We start from the raw sequence: 18445 nt of genomic DNA, 5'->3' as shown, positions 1-18445 counted from the left end.
TTAAAATCAGTCAACACAAATTTTAACGTAAAGGTAAATAATCTATTTTAAAATTACAAATTCAATTACAGGAAAATAGATGTATCTATACATCAACTTTACATATATGCAGAAATAATTGGACTTTGGAGCCCTGATGCTTCAAAAGTATTCACCTTCCTCCATACAAACCTAGTATTTGGCAACGGTACTACTGGATCTTAAAAACAGGAAGTGAATACACTTCAGATGCAATGCCTTGTCTTTCATTTGTACAACTCGCCAAGGTTGTTTTCATTCTCTGCACCCTCGGTTCACCAGGATGCGATCCAAAGCAAACCAGCCTTGATTTTAGGAAAGAACACTTTCTACGAACTTCACCACCTTTCTCTCTCCTATGAAGAGGTTGTCCCCGCCCGCATGATTCTGAACAGAGTGTTGATGTTGTTGCTTCGAATCGCATCCCGACAAGCAGTGATCACCTGGTTCTTTGGTTTTCCAACTATATGAAAAGAAATACCAAATCAGTGCAATCTGAAAGGCTATTGAAAGTGAAATTATAAATCAGAGGCCAGCTTTAAAACTGTAAAATTAGGGTAGAAGAGTTACAAGTAGTGCAAATTCAACTAAATTATCTTATCACTCCCTTAAAAAGATCACCTGTGTGAGGAAGTGGTCACAAACCAAATCTAGAGACCATGTTAAACCTAGAAATCAAGTCAGTTTTATAGGAAAGGATCAAAGCTCATATCCACCTACCAAAGATTATTTTTAAGGATTCTGACTTTAAGTATAAATTTTTGGTTATTTCTGCTTCCTTTGGGTTACTTTATTGTTCTTTTTCTAACTTTTAAATTGGACACAACTCATTAATTTTCAGTCTCCTTTTTTTTTTTTTTTTTTTTTTTTTTTAATTAATAAGGGTACTTAAGGCTTTCCTCTTGGGTATATGCCATTAGGTCTAAGAAAAGGAACTACAAGCTTTCTTTCCTCTGAAATCTGGATACCAACCAAGCTGAACAGACTGACTGAAACTCAAGCTCCTGGTGCCAATGTCAGTATTAAAAGTCTCTATAGATACAGGCCCTGATATGCATTCTCGAAGCTACCACCATCTTCAGTGATTCTCACCCCCAAATTACCAATAATAGCACTATACAGACTTACCACGCAGACGGCCTGCTCTTTGGATTGCTTGATTTACTGCTTTGAGGTTTCCCAACAGCTCTGTGTGATTGTTACATCGAATCTTATATCCATTTAGCAAGTCTTTATTAAGATCATAGAGCTCCATATAGCGATTCTTCATTGTTTTCCTGTGTAAATCAATAGAAATTGAACATCATGTACCTCGATATAGCAGGCTAAATGGGAAAGAAAAAAAAAGTGCAAACTTCTTAGACATAAAGAATAGAAGACGGCACATTCTAAATTTTTCTTTGAAAACATTGAGAAGTTTCTATCAAAATACTCTATTTCTTACAAATACATGGAAGATAAGTGGTCTTCCTCTCGTATCAGTTCACGGTTTATTTGAATTCAGGAGCCAAGAACGATCAAGTGCCCTTTGTGCTGGGGAAAGTGAGATAGCCTGTTTCAAGGTGACGGCCTGTCTTCCAGGCTTTTCTCTAGATTATAAACCAGGAGAATTGCTGGCTCATAGGGTATGGATTTTCAACTCTACTGATAATGCCAAGTTATTTTACAAAGTCTTTGTACCAAACACACTCCTCTCAGCAGCATCTGAGAGCTGCTATTCCATATTGCTGCCATGCTTCATCTTACACCTGTCCTAGTCACGGTAGATACTCACATGTCCCTCATCAGACGAGCATCCTCAGCTCGGACCAGCAAACTTCGGATCAGGTTGGAATTGTCAGCCATGTCAGCACTGAGCTTCTGATGCACTGAGTGATATTCATCCACCTGGAATCCATGAACACGCAGGAATGAAAAAAAACTCTCAGACTGCTTTAAGACCAGACAGACAGTCTACCATATAGTAAGGGCCCCTCCCCCCTGTTGACCTATCTCAGGGTTCTCAACCTTTTTAATGCCGCGACCCTTTAATACAGTAACTCATGGTGTGGTGACCCCCAATCATAAAATTATTTTCGTTGCTACTTCATAACTGTAATGTTGCTACTGTTATGAATCGTAATGTAAATATCTGTGTTTTCCATGATCTCAGGCAACCCTGCTAGTTGAAAATAATTTTATGGTCGGGGGTCAGAGCCACCGGCCCTAACTTAACCCCATTGGTTAAGAACCCATAAGGTTGAGAACCACTGGCCCTATCTTAACCCCACTGTGTCTGCTCCTCAGTGAAGTGACTAGTCTGTGCTGACATTCCAGTTGGATCCTTTTCGTGTCTAAGCATGGGAGCCCTAGCAACGCTCAGATTAACATTCTAGAGATTGGGGGTGGGAACTCTGTTATAATTTGAGGCCAATCAAAATTGTTAGTTTTCCTTTGTTTTGTTTTTTTAATTTGTGTTGTTGGAAATCCCTAAACCAAAGAGCAAAGTAGATACAATTAAGATGACAGTTAGCAGCCAAAACCGGTTTGGCTCAGTGGTAGAGCGTCGGTCTGCGGACTGAAAGGTCCCGGGTTCGATTCCGGTCAAGGGCATGTACCTTGGTTGCAGGCACATCCCCGGTAGGGGGTGTGCAAGAGGCAGCTGGTCGATGTTTCTCTCTCATCGACATTTCTAGCTCTCTATCTCTCTCCCTTCCTCTCTGTAAAAAATCAATAAAATATATATTTAAAAAAAAAAAAAAAAAAAAAGATGACAGTTAGCAAAGGAAATGCTGATATATATTTTTAAAAGCATTCCCCTAAATCAAAGAAAGAAAGCAAGGTGGTAAGGAGCTAGCCACTCACTGTTATAAAAGAAATCCTTTAACTAGTGAACTCCAATACTAGTTCAATTTTGATTTTAAGAATTTGCAGAATTCTTTAAAACATAACTATCATATAACATACAGTCATGCCATTACTCTCCTAAGAGAAATGTTTCAGACTTAAACTACTACGTTCTCATAAATGCATCCACTGTGAGCTCTCACCTTAACTAGCACCTTTCGTAACTCCTCAAAGTAGACAGGGAAATCCGCTTCCACCTGAAGGTCTTCAACAGCAAAAAATGATGCAAGTGACTGGATGATGTCACCAGCCAGATCGATGTCATCAGTCTTCACTGTGATCTATCCAAAGGGAAACAGCCAAGTTCAGCATCCTCAGATATTAAAGACAGAGTACTAAGCTGAAACCTGCATTTCCCCATTCTCAACACATTTCCTGAGTATAAATTGATATGTGGTAATGAATAAGATAGGGGTTAACCCTCAAGGAAATTTCAAACCACATTTATTATTGTAGCAGCAAGTTAAAAGATCATTCCTTTCGTCTCATAAACAAAATCATTCAAACAGTGAAAATGTTTCTGTTCACCTCTGTATTCCTAACCCTCCCCAAATTAGACACGGAAGGAGGGAGGGAGGCAGCAAACCAAACAGACTAAGTTATGTCCAAGACATTAAACTTTACCTCTCCATTAAGCTTTACTTGTATATACAGCTGGCTACCGTTCCGTAAGGATGTGAAACACACTTGAAATGGAGCATTCTGAATGTCAGTGTCTTCTGGGAGCAGAAAATTCTGGTTGAGCCATATAAAAACCTTAAAAATGAATAGGATGATGTAAACTTCACGTATAGTCATTTTCAAGTTCAGTCACTGTTAAGAGTTATCCTCCTCTCTTGTTTCATTGTTTGGTAAACAAAGAATTATACTTCACACACCACCCCCACCAGGAAGTCACACTCTCTTTCCCCACCTTCTGCATGTTCATAATTCTGTCTGGCCCCACAGCATGCATGATTTAATAGTATCTTCAAATTAGACATAAACTTATATGCAATGCAGAAACAATTCAGATATGATGCTTATTCTGTTCACACGATAGCTCTTCTGTGGCCATGTTCTAGACAATGTAATCTGCTTAAAATTACTCCAGTCCATTCTTTAAAAAAAAAATTAATGAGCCGAGACCTGTTTGGCTCAATGGATAGAGCGTCGGCTTGGGGACTGAAGGGTCCCGGGTTCGATTCCGGTCAAGGGCATGTACCTTGGTTGCGTGCATATCCCCAGTAGGGGGTGTGCAAGAGGCAGCTGATCGATGACTCTCTCTCATCGATGTTTCTAACTCTCTATCTCTCTCCCTTCCTCTCTGTACAAAATCAATAAAATATATTTAAAAAAAAAAAAAATTAATGAAATATGCATGCATAGACACTGACACAGAAAATAAGAATAAAATTAATATTAATGAGTTATTCACAGTGGTTTGTAACGCAAGTTCCACATAACAACCACCCTGAGGCTTTTGAAAGGGCCCACCACCTATAGTGTCCGGTTCCTTGGACTGGGCGGGGCCTGAGAATTCCATGGTTGAAAAGCCTCACTAAGAATGCTGAGGGCCAGCCATGATTAAAGTCCATTGGTATCAGGGCTCTCAAATTTACATGTTTTCACACCAATTATGTAATCTTCATATGGGAGGTAAGATATCCTCACAGATAAGGAAACAGGCTCAGACTGGTGCAGGGCATTTCCCTGAAATCACTAAGAAGTCAATCAGTTAATGCAGCATTTGAGCCCAAAAATATTCCCAGCCCCAAGTCCCCTGCTCCTTGCACTTTGATGCAGGGTCCTCATTAAATAGAAGGTCAGGACAATCACACTGTTACCATAACTATGGAAAGAAATTAACTGGCGAGCTAACTGGCGAGCATTCACCTGTAACTAAAAGTGTTCAGGTAAATGTGGTCTGTATTTTTTCAGAATGAGGGGGATTACTTTAGCAACATTTTTGTTCCAGGTTATCAACCAACTCCAAGCCACATCACTCATGTCATATGTACTGCTATCAAATAGCCCACTCATGTGATTCCTCTCTTCTAATAAGTAACAGCCAGAGGATTCTAAAATGCAGAAGTAATGAAAGAAAAAAGCCAGATGCTCACTCTCTGGGCCCGTTCAGCAATGGTGAAGTTGACGTAGCCGAGCGGCTGGCTGGCGGAGTCCGGGCTGGTCAGCGCGTACATGGAGAATCTTGGGAGCTGTCTTGTCAGCTCAAATACGTGGAACTGGGTGCTGTGGCCGACCAATGGGACACAAGAGAACTTTCATGTAGAACGGTGTTTCAAAGCGCAAGGCCCAGAAAATACAGTCACTGAGTCATCATGGTGATATTTAAGGGTTTCACAGATGGTCACCCAAAACTTGAGGACTAAGTACATTAATGGGGGTTGAGATTTGGAGATAACGTAAGTCTATGTATACGTATAAACCAAGGGCTTAAAAGACCCTAAAAGGCTTTTTGTCTTCCACAAACCCAGTGGATTTCCTCCCCACGCTGGGGTTATATAAAACCCTAATATAAAGCTGCGTCCTAACCCTTACAGTCTTATGGTCGAAGCTAGAAGTTGACAAATCATCAGTTAACCATATTTTGTGATTATAAAATCATCCGACTAAAACCAGAAAATAACCTTCTGAAACTTAAATAGCCTCCCTTTTTGGAAGATTTCAAACTAGTGAAATAAGGTCCTGGGAACCATGAAAGGCTCACATGGTCCCGCAGGATCCCGGGCGTGATGGAAAACCCCATGCCTTCGCCCTTCTCTGTGTCATTTGCAAATAAACGGACTTGCAGAGGGTCACCTGCTTCTGTACCCCACGAAGGTTTTCAAGTGCAGATCCACAGGGACGTCTTTGGGGGGGGTGATCGGGATGCAGATGGAGCTGGAAAGGTTGTGAATGCTGGGGTGTACCACGTGACTTTCACCTAGAAAAATGCCCTCTGCGAAAATCAGTACCGCTCGGATGATGGTGTCTGCAGGGGAGAGGGGAAACGGGAGGCTGTTGAAGAACCGCTCGGAGATAGCACAGGAGCCTGAGAATGCCAGCTACAAGTAACTTCTTACCGTTCGAAGTGGAAATGCACAGTTCTGTGTGAGCAGCCCGGGTCTCGCTCCCCAGGTTGACGGAGAGGGCGGTGTGCAGCTTGGTGTTGGCTGGGATTATGCCCCACTGCCCATCGGCCTCATTCAGCGGACTGCTCCACTCGGCCTGCAAAACATCCACCGCTTCCAGCTCAGTCACCACCAAGGAACTAACGGCACCTTTAACACTGTGGTTATATGCACCTGGTTTTTCAGAATTCAGAAGACTCCTCCTTGGCGTCCCCTTGCTCTACCAGCCTTCTCCCAAGCAAAAACACCTTCATCCCTTTCTGTGTCCCAGGTCCACTGTACCCCATCACGCCTTTCACATTTTTAACACTGATCTTTCAAAGTAAAAAATTCATTTAGCATAGCAAATTCAAAAATGTGTGCCCTAGCCGGTCTGGCTCAATGCAAAGAGTGTCAGTCTGAAGACTGAAGGGTCCCAGGTTCGATTCTAGTCAAGGGCACAGGCTAACGTTGCGGCTTGATCCCCAGTGGGGGGCATGCAGGAGGCAGCGATCAGTGATTCTCTCTCATCATTGATGTTTCTATCCTTCTCCCTTCCTCTAAAATCAATGCAAGTGCCTATTTTTTTAAATGGGCTGTTTTATCTAATACAGTTTAGTTAAGCCTATATAAATAAATACTGACTTTTTCTAGGCGCCCCTGCCCGAGGGAGGGAGCCCGCACATGGCAGACATTTTCTCGTTCTGCTTTCACGTGCCGCCCCTCACCTTTTCAGATTCCATGTCCCCTCCACGTTAATGCCCCACCTTGGCATTTTCCTCGTAGTTATGGAGTTCCAGCAACAGATTCTGTTTTTTCTGACTCAGCTCTCGGATAAGCTCCTGCTCTACGCTGGTGTCCATGAGGTTCCCTCTCATCTCCGCCAAGCCTGGCAGGTAGCCCCGGACTGAGGAGAAGGAACAAATGCGCATCACACTAGGGAAGAGCCCGAGCACAGCCAGGTCTACTTGCAAGTCATCTGTCACCTGGTCCGATAACCAAACACCTAAGTTCTCATTGCCCCAATGTGGATGAGCTTGTGAGGACCAGAGGACAGCAATGCAAACATTTTCCGGTGGAATTTCTGGTTCTCTGACCCAGTCACCCTGAACATCTGACTTCTCAAGGATTTTCCCATCCCAATTTACTTTCCCCATCCACGGAACAGCAGATTAACTGGATGTGGCCATCCATCCGGTAGTCTCCCTCTACCACGCCAGCGATGGCAGAAGAAAAGTTGTCTTTAAAGATGACCTCCCCAGTTCGGTCACTTCGAGCATCAACCTGAAAATAAAATGAGAACTTGGAAAATTGCTTATATTAACTTTTTTAAAAACACAAAAATGTAAAGGTCATTTAGTTGAGCAGTTTCCAAGAGTCTACTCCATGGAGCCCTGTGGCTTCTGAGGAGGCACCTGGGACCTCTGGTCTAAGGCCACCTGCCTGGGTTCCAGCCCCAGCTTTGCCCTTGTTGTCTCTGGGATCTCAGGCAAGTTTCTTAACCACCCTGGCTGGGCTTGTCTCCTCATCTGGGGGTCCATGACAAGAACATGAGGACTATACCTGCACATACACCCCTTAGGGCTGGAGTGAGCCCTAAAGGATTAAACCACTTAGAACAGGGCCTGGCATGTAAAGGTAGATAAGAAAGGTTAGTTCTATATACAAAATTTTCTTTATTACATATGAATGTGTGAAATATAGCTCTACTTAAAGTTTGAAAATGCCAAACTAGCCAACCTTGTACCACAGATATAACCTTTCATACTACGCTGTTTAAGAGTCCCTCTTCCCCTTAAAAACTATTGGGATACCTGGCGAGTCTCCTATCATCTTTGACTCTCCTCTTCCTAGGAGAGGCAAATACATACCCAACTCACCAGAAACAAATGCATCTCAAAATCAACAATGAAGGAGGATCACTTACTGATAAAGTGATGATTGTGTTCTAAGCAAAACACGAGTTCTCAACAAAAGACTAGCTATCGAAAATCTCAACGGCCTAGGCCACTCACTACTTTTATCTTTTCATAAACATCCTCTAGTCAAAATTGCCATGAGAAAATAAAGTAAGGTCATGACCAACTACCAGCTCCTTCCCTTGGTCTGGAGAATACCACATTCACACATCCATGCTATTAGCGACATCGTGGAAGCCTAAAAATCATGGATGCAGAGCCTTTCATCTTTGGGTTTTCAAGTGTCTTAATATGCAGCTACACAGTCTTCCCTTATAATTTTTAATGCCTATACCAGCATAATAGCAAAGGAAGGTGGCAAGGTCCAGCCAAGAGTAAAGAAAAATCAAAGGAGAAAAGCCAGGAATTAGTTGATCCTCAGAGAATCATCACTGGCAGACAGAGAGTGAGGGCAAACGGCGCCATGGAGATGTGGCAGCACGCAGGCAGTCTCTCACAAAACAGTGCTGACCTGCCAAAAGACTACAAAATTCTGATGTGAAGTGAGAAAAACAAAGAAAGCAAAAAGCGGGAAGAAAAAATGTGGAAAGATTAAGAAGTTAAGTTTTAAAGCACCGCCAAGGAATATGAGTTTGTACCCTCACGTTACTGCTCTGAATCATGCAGCCAAAATGTCTCGGACAATTATTACTTTGAATTACACCTGAACTCTGCTATTTAACTTACCTTCCCATTGGACCAACCAGTTATCAGTTCGCACACGCCATCAGAATTAAGATCAAAAGCATGAATGCTCGTGGCATAATTTTTGGACTGAAAAGGAATTTCAATAATCAGTACAGAAGTCTCTCGGTGTGTAGAAAAATCTCTGCATCGCAGAGGCTGAATCATACTAACTTTAATTCTCCAGTATCGGGCTGTTTTGTCGTAAACTCCAACTGTGCCATTGGCAAGGGCATAACCAAACCGGCTGCCATACACCGAGCAGAGAGAGGTGACTATCTGCAAAAAAATAGCACATGGAAATACCTCAGCGTTTCATTAAGACTCAACCTAAGGTGAAGAAACATGGCTGTATGAAACTGCATGCCTTGCTACAGGCGTGTTAAAATTAGATTTAAATGCACTTCCAGTCCATTAGTGGGCAAGGTATTCCTCTTTTCAAATTCATCTATTTCACAGGCTGGATAATCAGAACTGAATAAACTCCCAAAGTTTGCAGTTTTAGCTCAAGCTTATGTGGCAAGTTTCAGCAAATTACAAAAAGTAAATGCAATGAGATTGAGGGATAAAGGAGGAAGTAAGCTACATACACAAGAACTAGAGTATGTACAATTCACACCAACTCAAAAATGTTTTCCTGATGATTTCAATATTTTACCTTCACTTATAATATCCCACTAAATTTAGTTTTGAGAGAGAAGCATCTTATTTGTTGTTGCACTTTTATTATGCGTTGATTGGTTGATTCTTGTTTGTGCTCTGGCAGGGATCAAACCACGACCTTGGTATATAAGGATGACACTCTAACCAACTGAGCTAGTGGGCCAGGCCCATGAACTAAATAAAAATTAAAAAAATGTATAAAATCCACCACTGAAATGTGTGTACTTTTCTTTCTGTGATATAATTTGTTTGCAGAGATGAAAGACATTTTTTAGAAAAAGAAAAAGAAAAAAAAACACATAATCTTTAGAAAAGTGACAACCCAAGCACATGCTTCTGTGTGTGTATGTGTTAATACACAGAATGGATGCATTAGGACTAGGATTTAACATTTCAAACATAAATTTTTACATACTAAACAAAATTACCTTTTGAAGTTAAAACCAAAGCTTAATAACATCTATGATCTTGCAGACCTACTTTCTCATTCTGACCCTAATAAAAACTGTAAAGCAGAGAATAGTTATGTAATTTCCTCTACACCTACAGCTTTTCTACAAAACCACCCACATCACCTAACTCTGAATACAAAGTACTGTTGGTTTCAGAATTATTTAGCTCAAGGCATTCTTCTGGCAATGCTTGGTACTGCTGAGCTGCCAAATAAATTATGATTTTGCTGATATGGGAAAAGATATTTGAGCTAGGGGCAAAATCAAACTGACAGGACAAGAAAATGGCCTGAAATGAACAATATTTATGAAGTCCACATTTTCTTATATTTATGCCCAGATTGCCTGTGCCCCTTAGTCCTTCCTTAGTTCACTAGTTTTTCTTGTGTGGACTAGAGGGTCACCTCAAAGCCCTAGTTCTTCTTCATGTTTTCCTGGCCTCTGGTAGGATTTAGAAAAAGAATGCACCCTTTCATATCCAGTATTGACAACAAACAGAAATCTGAAACGTGGATGATTCCCACCAAATGGGAAAAGATTTACTACAGATTTGCATGAAAGGGAAATGACAATGCAGGCACAGTACTTATAGGCCAGTGATTGTCAAGTTAGTTTTTTGAGGGGAGATGATCAGGCTGAGAGGTGGTGAACCCCTTTAAGAATCTAATGAGTCTGGCCAGTGTGGCTCAGTGGTTGAGTGTCAACCCACGAACCAGGAGGTCACAGTTCGATTCCTGGTTGGGGCACATGTCTGGGTTGCAGGCTCGATCTCCAGTAGGGGAGTGCAGGAGACAGCCAATCAATGATTCTCTCTCATTGATGTTTCTCTCTCTCTCTCTCTCTCTCTCTCTCTCTCTCTCTCTCTCTCTCTCTCTCTGTCTCACCCCTGCCCCCCGACCTCTCTGAAATCAATAAAAAAATATTTTTAAAGAATCTAATGAAAGCTAAGGAACCTTTCTCCAGAAAAAACACATGTTAAGCACCTACACACAAAATAGAACCCCCTGTACAGACACATGTCTTCAGACTACTGCTTTTCGCATTCATCTCCTTCATTTCTTCTCTTTCCATAACTACCACTTCACAACCATAGTGACTGCAAGTATATAAAAAGCATAGTAGGACTAAGTAAAAATCCAAAACTCTTACTATAGCGTAATGGTCAATTTATTAAAGTCATTGGTAACACTTTATATAAATATGCAAGCTTTATTTTTCGGCTTCCTCTGCAGTTAGGGGAACAGAAGCCTGACTCTCCTGGGTTGCTTTTGTAAGTGTTGAGAAGCAGGAATAAGTGGTCAAGTGTGGTTTTCAGGCCAGACTCCCAAACACCACATAACTACATTTTGCAGAATCAGGCCATTCTGACCTCTTAAGACTCCTTTCTCTCTCTTCCCCCCCCTCCCCCCATCAGTTTATAGTAGGGGTGTCGAACTCAATCAGAGAAGGGGCCAAAATCTAAAATCCAGCCTAAATCGTGGGCCGAATGGTTTACTGAACAGTCATAAACTGTCACTGTGATGGAAACGCAGCGGAGTGCAGTGATAACAGCGCAGTGCGGGGCCACATTGCAAGGCCTGGTGGGACGGATTTGGCCCGCGGGCCTTCTGTTTGACACGTGGTTTATAGTGTTCACAAGCCATTGCTCCTTTATCCTCTTCTACTTCCTTAATTCAGAACATCCTAATTCCTCTGTTTCTGTCTTGCTCAGTGCTGGAAAAACAGCAGCTTATATCCTAAGAATGTCAAAACAACCAAGGACAATGGCAATCCTAGGGACTACTTTGAAAAACGAAGTTTAAATTCTTTAAGAAGCATATCAGGTTCAATCACATGAAGTACTTATAGTCACAAAGAAACTAGTCAAGTTCTCTAACATCTAATTCTTAAGTTCACCTACAGAAATGTGCCTAAAAAGTACTTAAATTGAACGAAGAGAAAAAGTGTAAAAACCTCACGTAGGCCCTTCATTCAATTCCATTTAACAGACAGGAAGAGGAGGGAGAGGACAAGACACAAAGGTTCAAATCCTGACCAAGCCACTTAATAGGCATGACCTGTATGTGTAATTTAACAAAGAAACTTAATTTCATTAAAGTGGGAATAATAGTATTTCCTTCCCAATTGGGTTGTAGAGTTAAATGACTTAATTCCTGTAAAGCACTTAGAACAGTGACTGGCATATACTAATATTAACAGTACTAGTGAACAATAGATAGTTGTGATGATGAGGATGATGTAACTCATTAAAGGAAATGCCTTTCCACTCAGTAATTTTCCTCTATTTAATGTCTTTTCAAAATATGTCTTATACTAGATTTTAAATGCTTCCTTCTCTGTAATGTCTAGCTCTGTTTAACCCCCCCAGTTTACCCTATGATGGCCTAGATTGTGAGATGGCCCAGCCCTCTCAGCTGATGTTACATCAGACTATGCTCATCTATCTTGCCCACTGTCACACTGCTCACCTCTGTTTCTGTCATTTCTGCCACAATCTCATCTTCTTTAAAAACTCGGATATCAAAGTCCTCAGATCCAACGAGAAGCTTAAAATAAAAACATGTATGTTTAGTTCAGCAAGTGAACACAGAAAAATTCCCATAAATAAGACCAAAAAATTGCATAACTTTTTGAATGTTGCTACTGCTACCCAAGACTTCTAGTTTCCCAGTGAGCTAATGCTCGAGAAAGTTCCCTCCAATGTGAAGGTCAACAAATTCAGTCAGTGAAGAAACAGTGGCTTGCCTGGCCAGTATGGCTCAGTGGTTGAGCATCAGCCTGTAACCAGGAGGTCACAGCTCAATTCCCCAGTCAGGACACATGCCTGGGTTTCTGGACTTGATCCCCAGTTCGGGGCATGTAGGAGGCAGCCGATCAATGGTTCTCTCATCATTGATTTTTCTATCTCGTGCTTCCTCTCTGAAATCAATACAAATATGATGTTTCAAAAAAGAAGTAGTGGCTCTAGAGATTTCCTCCAGCCATGGGGACCGCACATCCCGCCAGGGCGTGTTCTTCCAGCCACACCTGAGAGTGCTCATGGTTCAGCCCCTGCCTGCCTCAGATGGAAGCCCCGTTTCCAATGCCAGAGCCTGGCACCCACGAGCAAGAGAGGGGCAACTCACTGCCCAACACAGCAGCTCACTGGCTGCTCAAGAAGCTACTTTTTAGAGGAACCATGAGGATCATTTCAAAGACTCAGAGGCAATTCCTAAAACTTATAAATTCCTGAAAAGTTGGCCAAAATTGAAAACTGTTTACTGATATGATTCGAAAGCATCAAAAGCAAGTTATAAGACTGTGACTATGACTGCAATCCCATCAACTGTTCCATCCTCCCTCCCGCTCATGTGTCTTTGAAACATCACAGCCTTGATCTTTGCACTTGACAGACAAAGTGATGTATTGTTCAAGAGAGAGGAGAAGGACAAACGAGGCCAGCGAGCTCATTTAGGCAACAGGGCCCCCACAGCAACCATGAGAAGCTGACACTTCTCCCAACGCCAAGGTCACTGCCACGGGAAGATTTATTCAGCTGAACACAGAAGTATCCCCTCCCCCACATACCTCCTTTTTCCCATCCCCATCAAAGTCGCACAAGGCCAAGGAATGAACATTATCTCCAGTGACCTGAAAACAAAACCCAGTATCATCAGCGTGCCCACTTTTTCCACTCAGTCCGACTATCCCAGCCACAGGAAAGGGAAGATTACAAACCACCAACAGGTGTTATTCAAATTCTGCATATTTTTTAATGCACAGGATTATAAATACAGATGGTAAAAAAACAAAGCTAAATAAGGAACATTTAAAGTTAAAACGCTTAAGAGTCCTAAAGAGAGTGTTTTGTTCTTCCTACCGTCCAGAAGAGGTCCTTTCCTTCATGATCGAAACCCTGCAGAGCACAGTTTCCCCCGATAATCGCAAGAGGAGAGGATATGTCTCCCAGTGTCCCCAACACAATTGCATTGGCCCCATCTGCCACCTGAGAAGAAAAAATAAATAAGATCTCAGATAACAAGGATGCACAGCACCCGAGAGATAACATGAATCCTTATCTGTATCTGGACACTCAAATTCCTCCGTCATCAATTGTGAGAGACACGCGGTCTCCTGAGAGGCAGGTGTATGTCACTGTGGCGGACATGTGCTGAGGCAAGGCTGAGCGCAGATCCAGGGTACACTGGGGCCCTTGGCAGCACACACTAAAGTGCTACAAAGTCCAAGGCTCTTTAGGATATTTGACCAAACATTATTCTAGATGTTTCTGTGGAGGTATGTTTAGATAAGATTAACATTTAAATCAGTAGACTTTGAGTAAAGCAATTATACTCTATAATGTGGGTGATCCAAACAGTTGAAGACCTTCATAGAAAAAAGACTGGTCCCTGAGGAAGAATCCAGAACACTGCCTTCAGACTTGTGTTTCAACATTAGCTCTCCCTTGGGTCTGAAATTTTGGACTTGACAGCCCTCACAACGAAGTGAACCAATTCTTTAAAATATATCCCTCCCACCACTCTCTCTCTACACATCCTGTTAATTCTGTTTATCTGGAGAATCCTGACTAATGCAGTCCTAAACTCAATTCCAGTCTTGTGCAACAACACAGGAGGTGTATCTGTGTGAACAAAGATTCTTAGAAGGTCAGGAAAAGCACTCACTCACAGTTAAAGAAAAAAAACGATTGATTAGCTGGGCTTTATCAAAATTGAAAACTTTCACTCATCAGAAGATACCTACCTGTTGGAATAAGCCACATACTGGGAGGAAATATTTGTTATACATAAATCTGACAAAGAACTTGTACCCATTATATCCAAAGAACATTTACAAATCAATAATACACTCAAACTACTAATAAATAAATAGGCAAAGACTTCAACGCTTCACAACAGAAATGTAAATAGGCCCAGGAAAGGGAGTTCTACATCACTGTTCATGAGGGGAATGCAAAATGAAAGCGTTTAGCAGTCTTGACCAAATAAACATCAAGTGGATGAAGCCGATGCAAATGGCAAAATCACCACGGTGTTTGGATACAGGGCAACAGCCACATAATAAACCAAAATAAACGTCTGATCTCGTTCAAGCATAACAAAAATGAACCTTAACGGGTAATGGGGACTTTATGGTTAGAAAGGGGTATACTTGCCTCCCTGTAGAAAAAATCTGAATTATTGTAGACATCATAAGCCAAAAGATTAGTCTGTGTCCCCACTAAAAGAGCATCACAGCCAAGTTCAGGGTTCAATACTCCTGCCGTCAGGCAGCTGACAGCCTGGTTGATGTTGAGAAGAGAAACATCAGACTCCAGGGGGCTCTGCAGGACTCTGGGCGCACTGAAATGCTGGCTCCGGGTATGAGGATTGTGAATAAAAACCTACAACAAAGCCAGGTCGTTACATTCCCTTCAAATACCAAAAATGTAAAATTAACATACATTTTTTAAAAGACTAGGTTATTAACAGATATCAACATTAACAAAATGTCACTTTAAGCACCGATAAACTTACTTAAAACACCTACAACACAGTTCTGTGCATGGCTGGCTTTCAGTCACTATGAATTGTGGGAATCGCGGTTCCTGGCATTGTAAAGAACAAGGTCATGTACAAGGCCTAGTTGCTTACTAGGGCAGCTTACATGCTAGGCTCTGGCAGGCTGTCCAAGCACTCTGACACGCCAAAACGATCCCAAGAAATAAAAGAATAAACACTTCCTTTAGTATCTTTCAACCAAGCACCGAATGAATTCACTTCCTAACCCTTAAAACAGTCTGGCAGTAAATTTGTTTTACAGACTTCAACCGAGTCATACAAATCTTAGATATAAAAATACATTTTTCCCCCTTCATTGTCTGGTTCCCAGTGTAAGCTCTAAGGGGGAGAGACTTGTCACATTCACCCTTGCACCTGCAGAGCTAAGAACAGTGTCCAGCACATATTAATACCTCAATAAATTAGGGGCTAAGCTGCTATCAATGGGCCCTTTCCAGCAGAAACAATATGAATTTCTTTCTGGCATTTGTCAGTGCTTCTTAACAATAACAATGGGCCTAAGGGCTTTACTCCATTAAACTATTTAAAGAAAATTATTTTTTTAAATTATGTACCCTAAGGCACATCATAAGAATATACAACATAAGGGGAAGTATTATTATATAAATGTTTTAATCATTGTGAAATCTTCATCGGGTCAGAAAATAAGGCCTCTAATCTCATTTCCATGACTTTCTAGTTGAGGGACCTCAAGTAGCACTTGACACCTCTCTGAACCACTCGTCAGTGAAGTGAGAGGGATAAAAAAATAACAGTTAACCATTCGTGACCATTTCTTATAAGCCAAATGCTTCATATGCATTAACTGACTAGTATTTAGGTTGTAGATACTATTATTAAGTAACTCACCCAGGTCATGACATTAGTAGGTCATGACATGTGCTGCTGCCCTTGGCATTGTTGCAAGAATGCCGAGATAATGAATGTCAATCCTCACATCTACCACTTTTTTAAAAAACTGGTGACCGTTGAATGACCATGTCTTATTCATCTCTGTGACTCCCACACCTTGAACAGCACCTGGCATATCTCTTCCCACTAAGTACATAGGTATTCAGTGAATAATTTATGGGAAAAGATGTGAATGTACATGAATACATATCAAAAAGTGCAATCTGAATCATGGAGGGGGTCGTTGTATTCTCCCCCCCATCAAGTTGTGTGGCTGGGCAGACTAAGTTGGTGGAAGGAGTTCAGAGGGAAAGGCAGAGAATCAGAGGTCTGTTACCACTGCTAACCCTGACCAGTCCCTTCTTCCCCTGGGTTAACTGTTCAGAAAGAGACCCCATTGTTCTTTATTCTGCCCCTGATGGAGAACTACAGGACTACAGACCGGTTGCCGGGCAACCCACGGCTGGGGGCGGAGTCGGGGATGAGGGGCGGGGTCGAGGGTAGCGGCCCGCGGAGATGGTAGGGCTCCAGGGGCCCGGGCTTTGTGCAGGCGGGAGCGGTTACCTTGCCCGCTTGGGTGGCAGCCGCCAGGCACGGGTGCGTCCCGTCGAAGCGCCCTATGGCCACCATGCGGGAGTTGATTTTGTGGCGCAGTTTCAGGGTGAACACGGGCAGCAGCATGATGGCGGCGGCCCCGGGGAGGGCGGCTGGTGGCCCGAGGCCGGCGCAGCGGAGCCGGTCTCACCCGCCGCGGGGCGGGGCGCAGGGATCGGGCCAACCCAGCGGCTCCCGCTGCCCCGGGCCGAGCGCGAAACGGCGCGGGTCCGCCGTGTCCCCACCCCCGGGCCGCCAGCTACTCCGCGATTGCGCAGACCCGCCCAGCTGCTTCTGCGGCTGCGCAGGCTCCGCCCAGCTCCTTCTGCGGCTGCGCAGTAGAGCCTCTCCGGAGGCAGAGCCTGCATTTGATGGAGTCACGTGTTTTGTTGCTGGAATTTATCCTTATTTTCCATCCCTAACGTGTCTGCAGTGGCCGGGCCTGCACCAGCGCACCCGCGGGGCTTCTCCTCCTAGCACTACAGCTTTCCACAAGTTGTACAACTTGTGCTGGTCCTGTAAGATGCTGTCAGATTCATGAATAATAGCTCAATAAAGCCAATTAGGTCTTCAGATTTACTCCATTGAATTTTGTGTGTGTGTATGTGTGTGTGTGTTTCAATAACACTTTAATAATAGATACTGACCCTTGAATTTCATATAATTTTCACATGTCACAAGATGTTATTCATCGTTTGCTTTTCCCTCTAACCATTTAAAAATGTGAAAATCGCCAAAACCGGTTTGGCTCAGTGAATAGAGCGTTGGCCTGCGTTGGCCTGCGAACTCAAGGATCCTGGGTTTAATTCCGGTCAGGGGCATGTATCTTGGTTGCGGGCACATCCTCAGTGGGGATTGTGCAGGAGGCAGCTGATCCATGTGTCTCTCTCATCTATGTTTCTAACTCTCTATCCCTCTCCCCTACCCTCTGTGAAAAATCAATAAAATATGTTTAAAATCTCTTAAAAATGACTTCTAGAATATTGTCAAAATGTGAATTTTATAAATTCAGCTGAACAAATGAGCATCTTTTCCCCCAAAACCTATCGGTGCATCTTGACCAGTTGTAATCTCTTTTGTATTAATGTCCAAAGACTAAATTTGAGGATGCGGAAGGCAAGACCCGAGCCTGTAGCCGGATAGGCCTTGCCTCTGTGTTCTCCCAGCCCCTTTCTGCCCCACTTCCTCTTCTGCCCCACGTCCAGACCCCACAGTCCTGTGGTGGTTCTCTGACCAGTCCTGTCATGGAAACTGCCCGGGGTCTGAGCTTCTGCCCTCCAGCCCTGTGTGGGGGGTAAGCCCGCAGGCCTCGACAGCACAAAGACCTGGGTTCAAATTCCTCACCCATCAGTCACTCCCATTTATTAAGCACCTTCTCTACGCACTCTTGACACACACATGCTCCTCCTACCCTCACAGCCGCCGCGGGGGGAGATCCTGCCTCACACCCATTTTACAAGAGAGAAAACTGAGTCATGAGAGGTTATATGACATAAACCTAATGCCACACAGCTGGTAGGAGGCAGGACCAGGATGGCAAACCCAGGTGGTCTCCTGAGCTGGAACCTCTGCACATACTGTGTCCCACAGTGAACTTCTGGGGAGTGTTGCTGTGAGCATTAGACAAACTAATAGAAATAAAGCAC

The 18445-nt window shown here is 43.0% G+C and overlaps 1 protein-coding gene across 2 annotated transcripts; it reads right to left on the bottom strand.

The window, feature by feature from the left end:
• Positions 1-20: 20 nt before the first annotated feature.
• Positions 21-17085, bottom strand: BBS2 (Bardet-Biedl syndrome 2). Of its 2 annotated transcripts, XM_036440373.2 has the most exons (17): positions 16770-17084; positions 14909-15136; positions 13613-13738; positions 13321-13383; positions 12222-12299; positions 8813-8917; positions 8642-8728; positions 7145-7280; positions 6764-6903; positions 5970-6114; positions 5707-5878; positions 5007-5136; positions 3529-3660; positions 3048-3185; positions 1793-1905; positions 1147-1295; positions 21-481 (listed from the first exon to the last, which is right to left on the bottom strand). In XM_036440373.2, exons 1-17 carry the CDS (start codon positions 16884-16886, stop codon positions 375-377), a joined length of 2166 nt encoding a protein of 721 aa, XP_036296266.1. In that variant the 5' UTR covers positions 16887-17084; the 3' UTR covers positions 21-374. The 2 variants fall into 2 exon arrangements, with proteins under 2 accessions (XP_036296266.1, XP_045438801.1); XM_045582845.1 differs by lacking the exon at positions 8642-8728 and having other exon boundaries at positions 16770-17085.
• Between the last annotated feature and the right edge of the window lie 1360 nt (positions 17086-18445).

The sequence above is a fragment of the Pipistrellus kuhlii genome, unplaced genomic scaffold, assembly GCF_014108245.1.
Source record: "Pipistrellus kuhlii isolate mPipKuh1 unplaced genomic scaffold, mPipKuh1.p scaffold_m20_p_17, whole genome shotgun sequence".
NCBI lineage: Eukaryota > Metazoa > Chordata > Mammalia > Chiroptera > Vespertilionidae > Pipistrellus > Pipistrellus kuhlii.
This window is presented reverse-complemented; position numbering and strand designations above follow the sequence as displayed.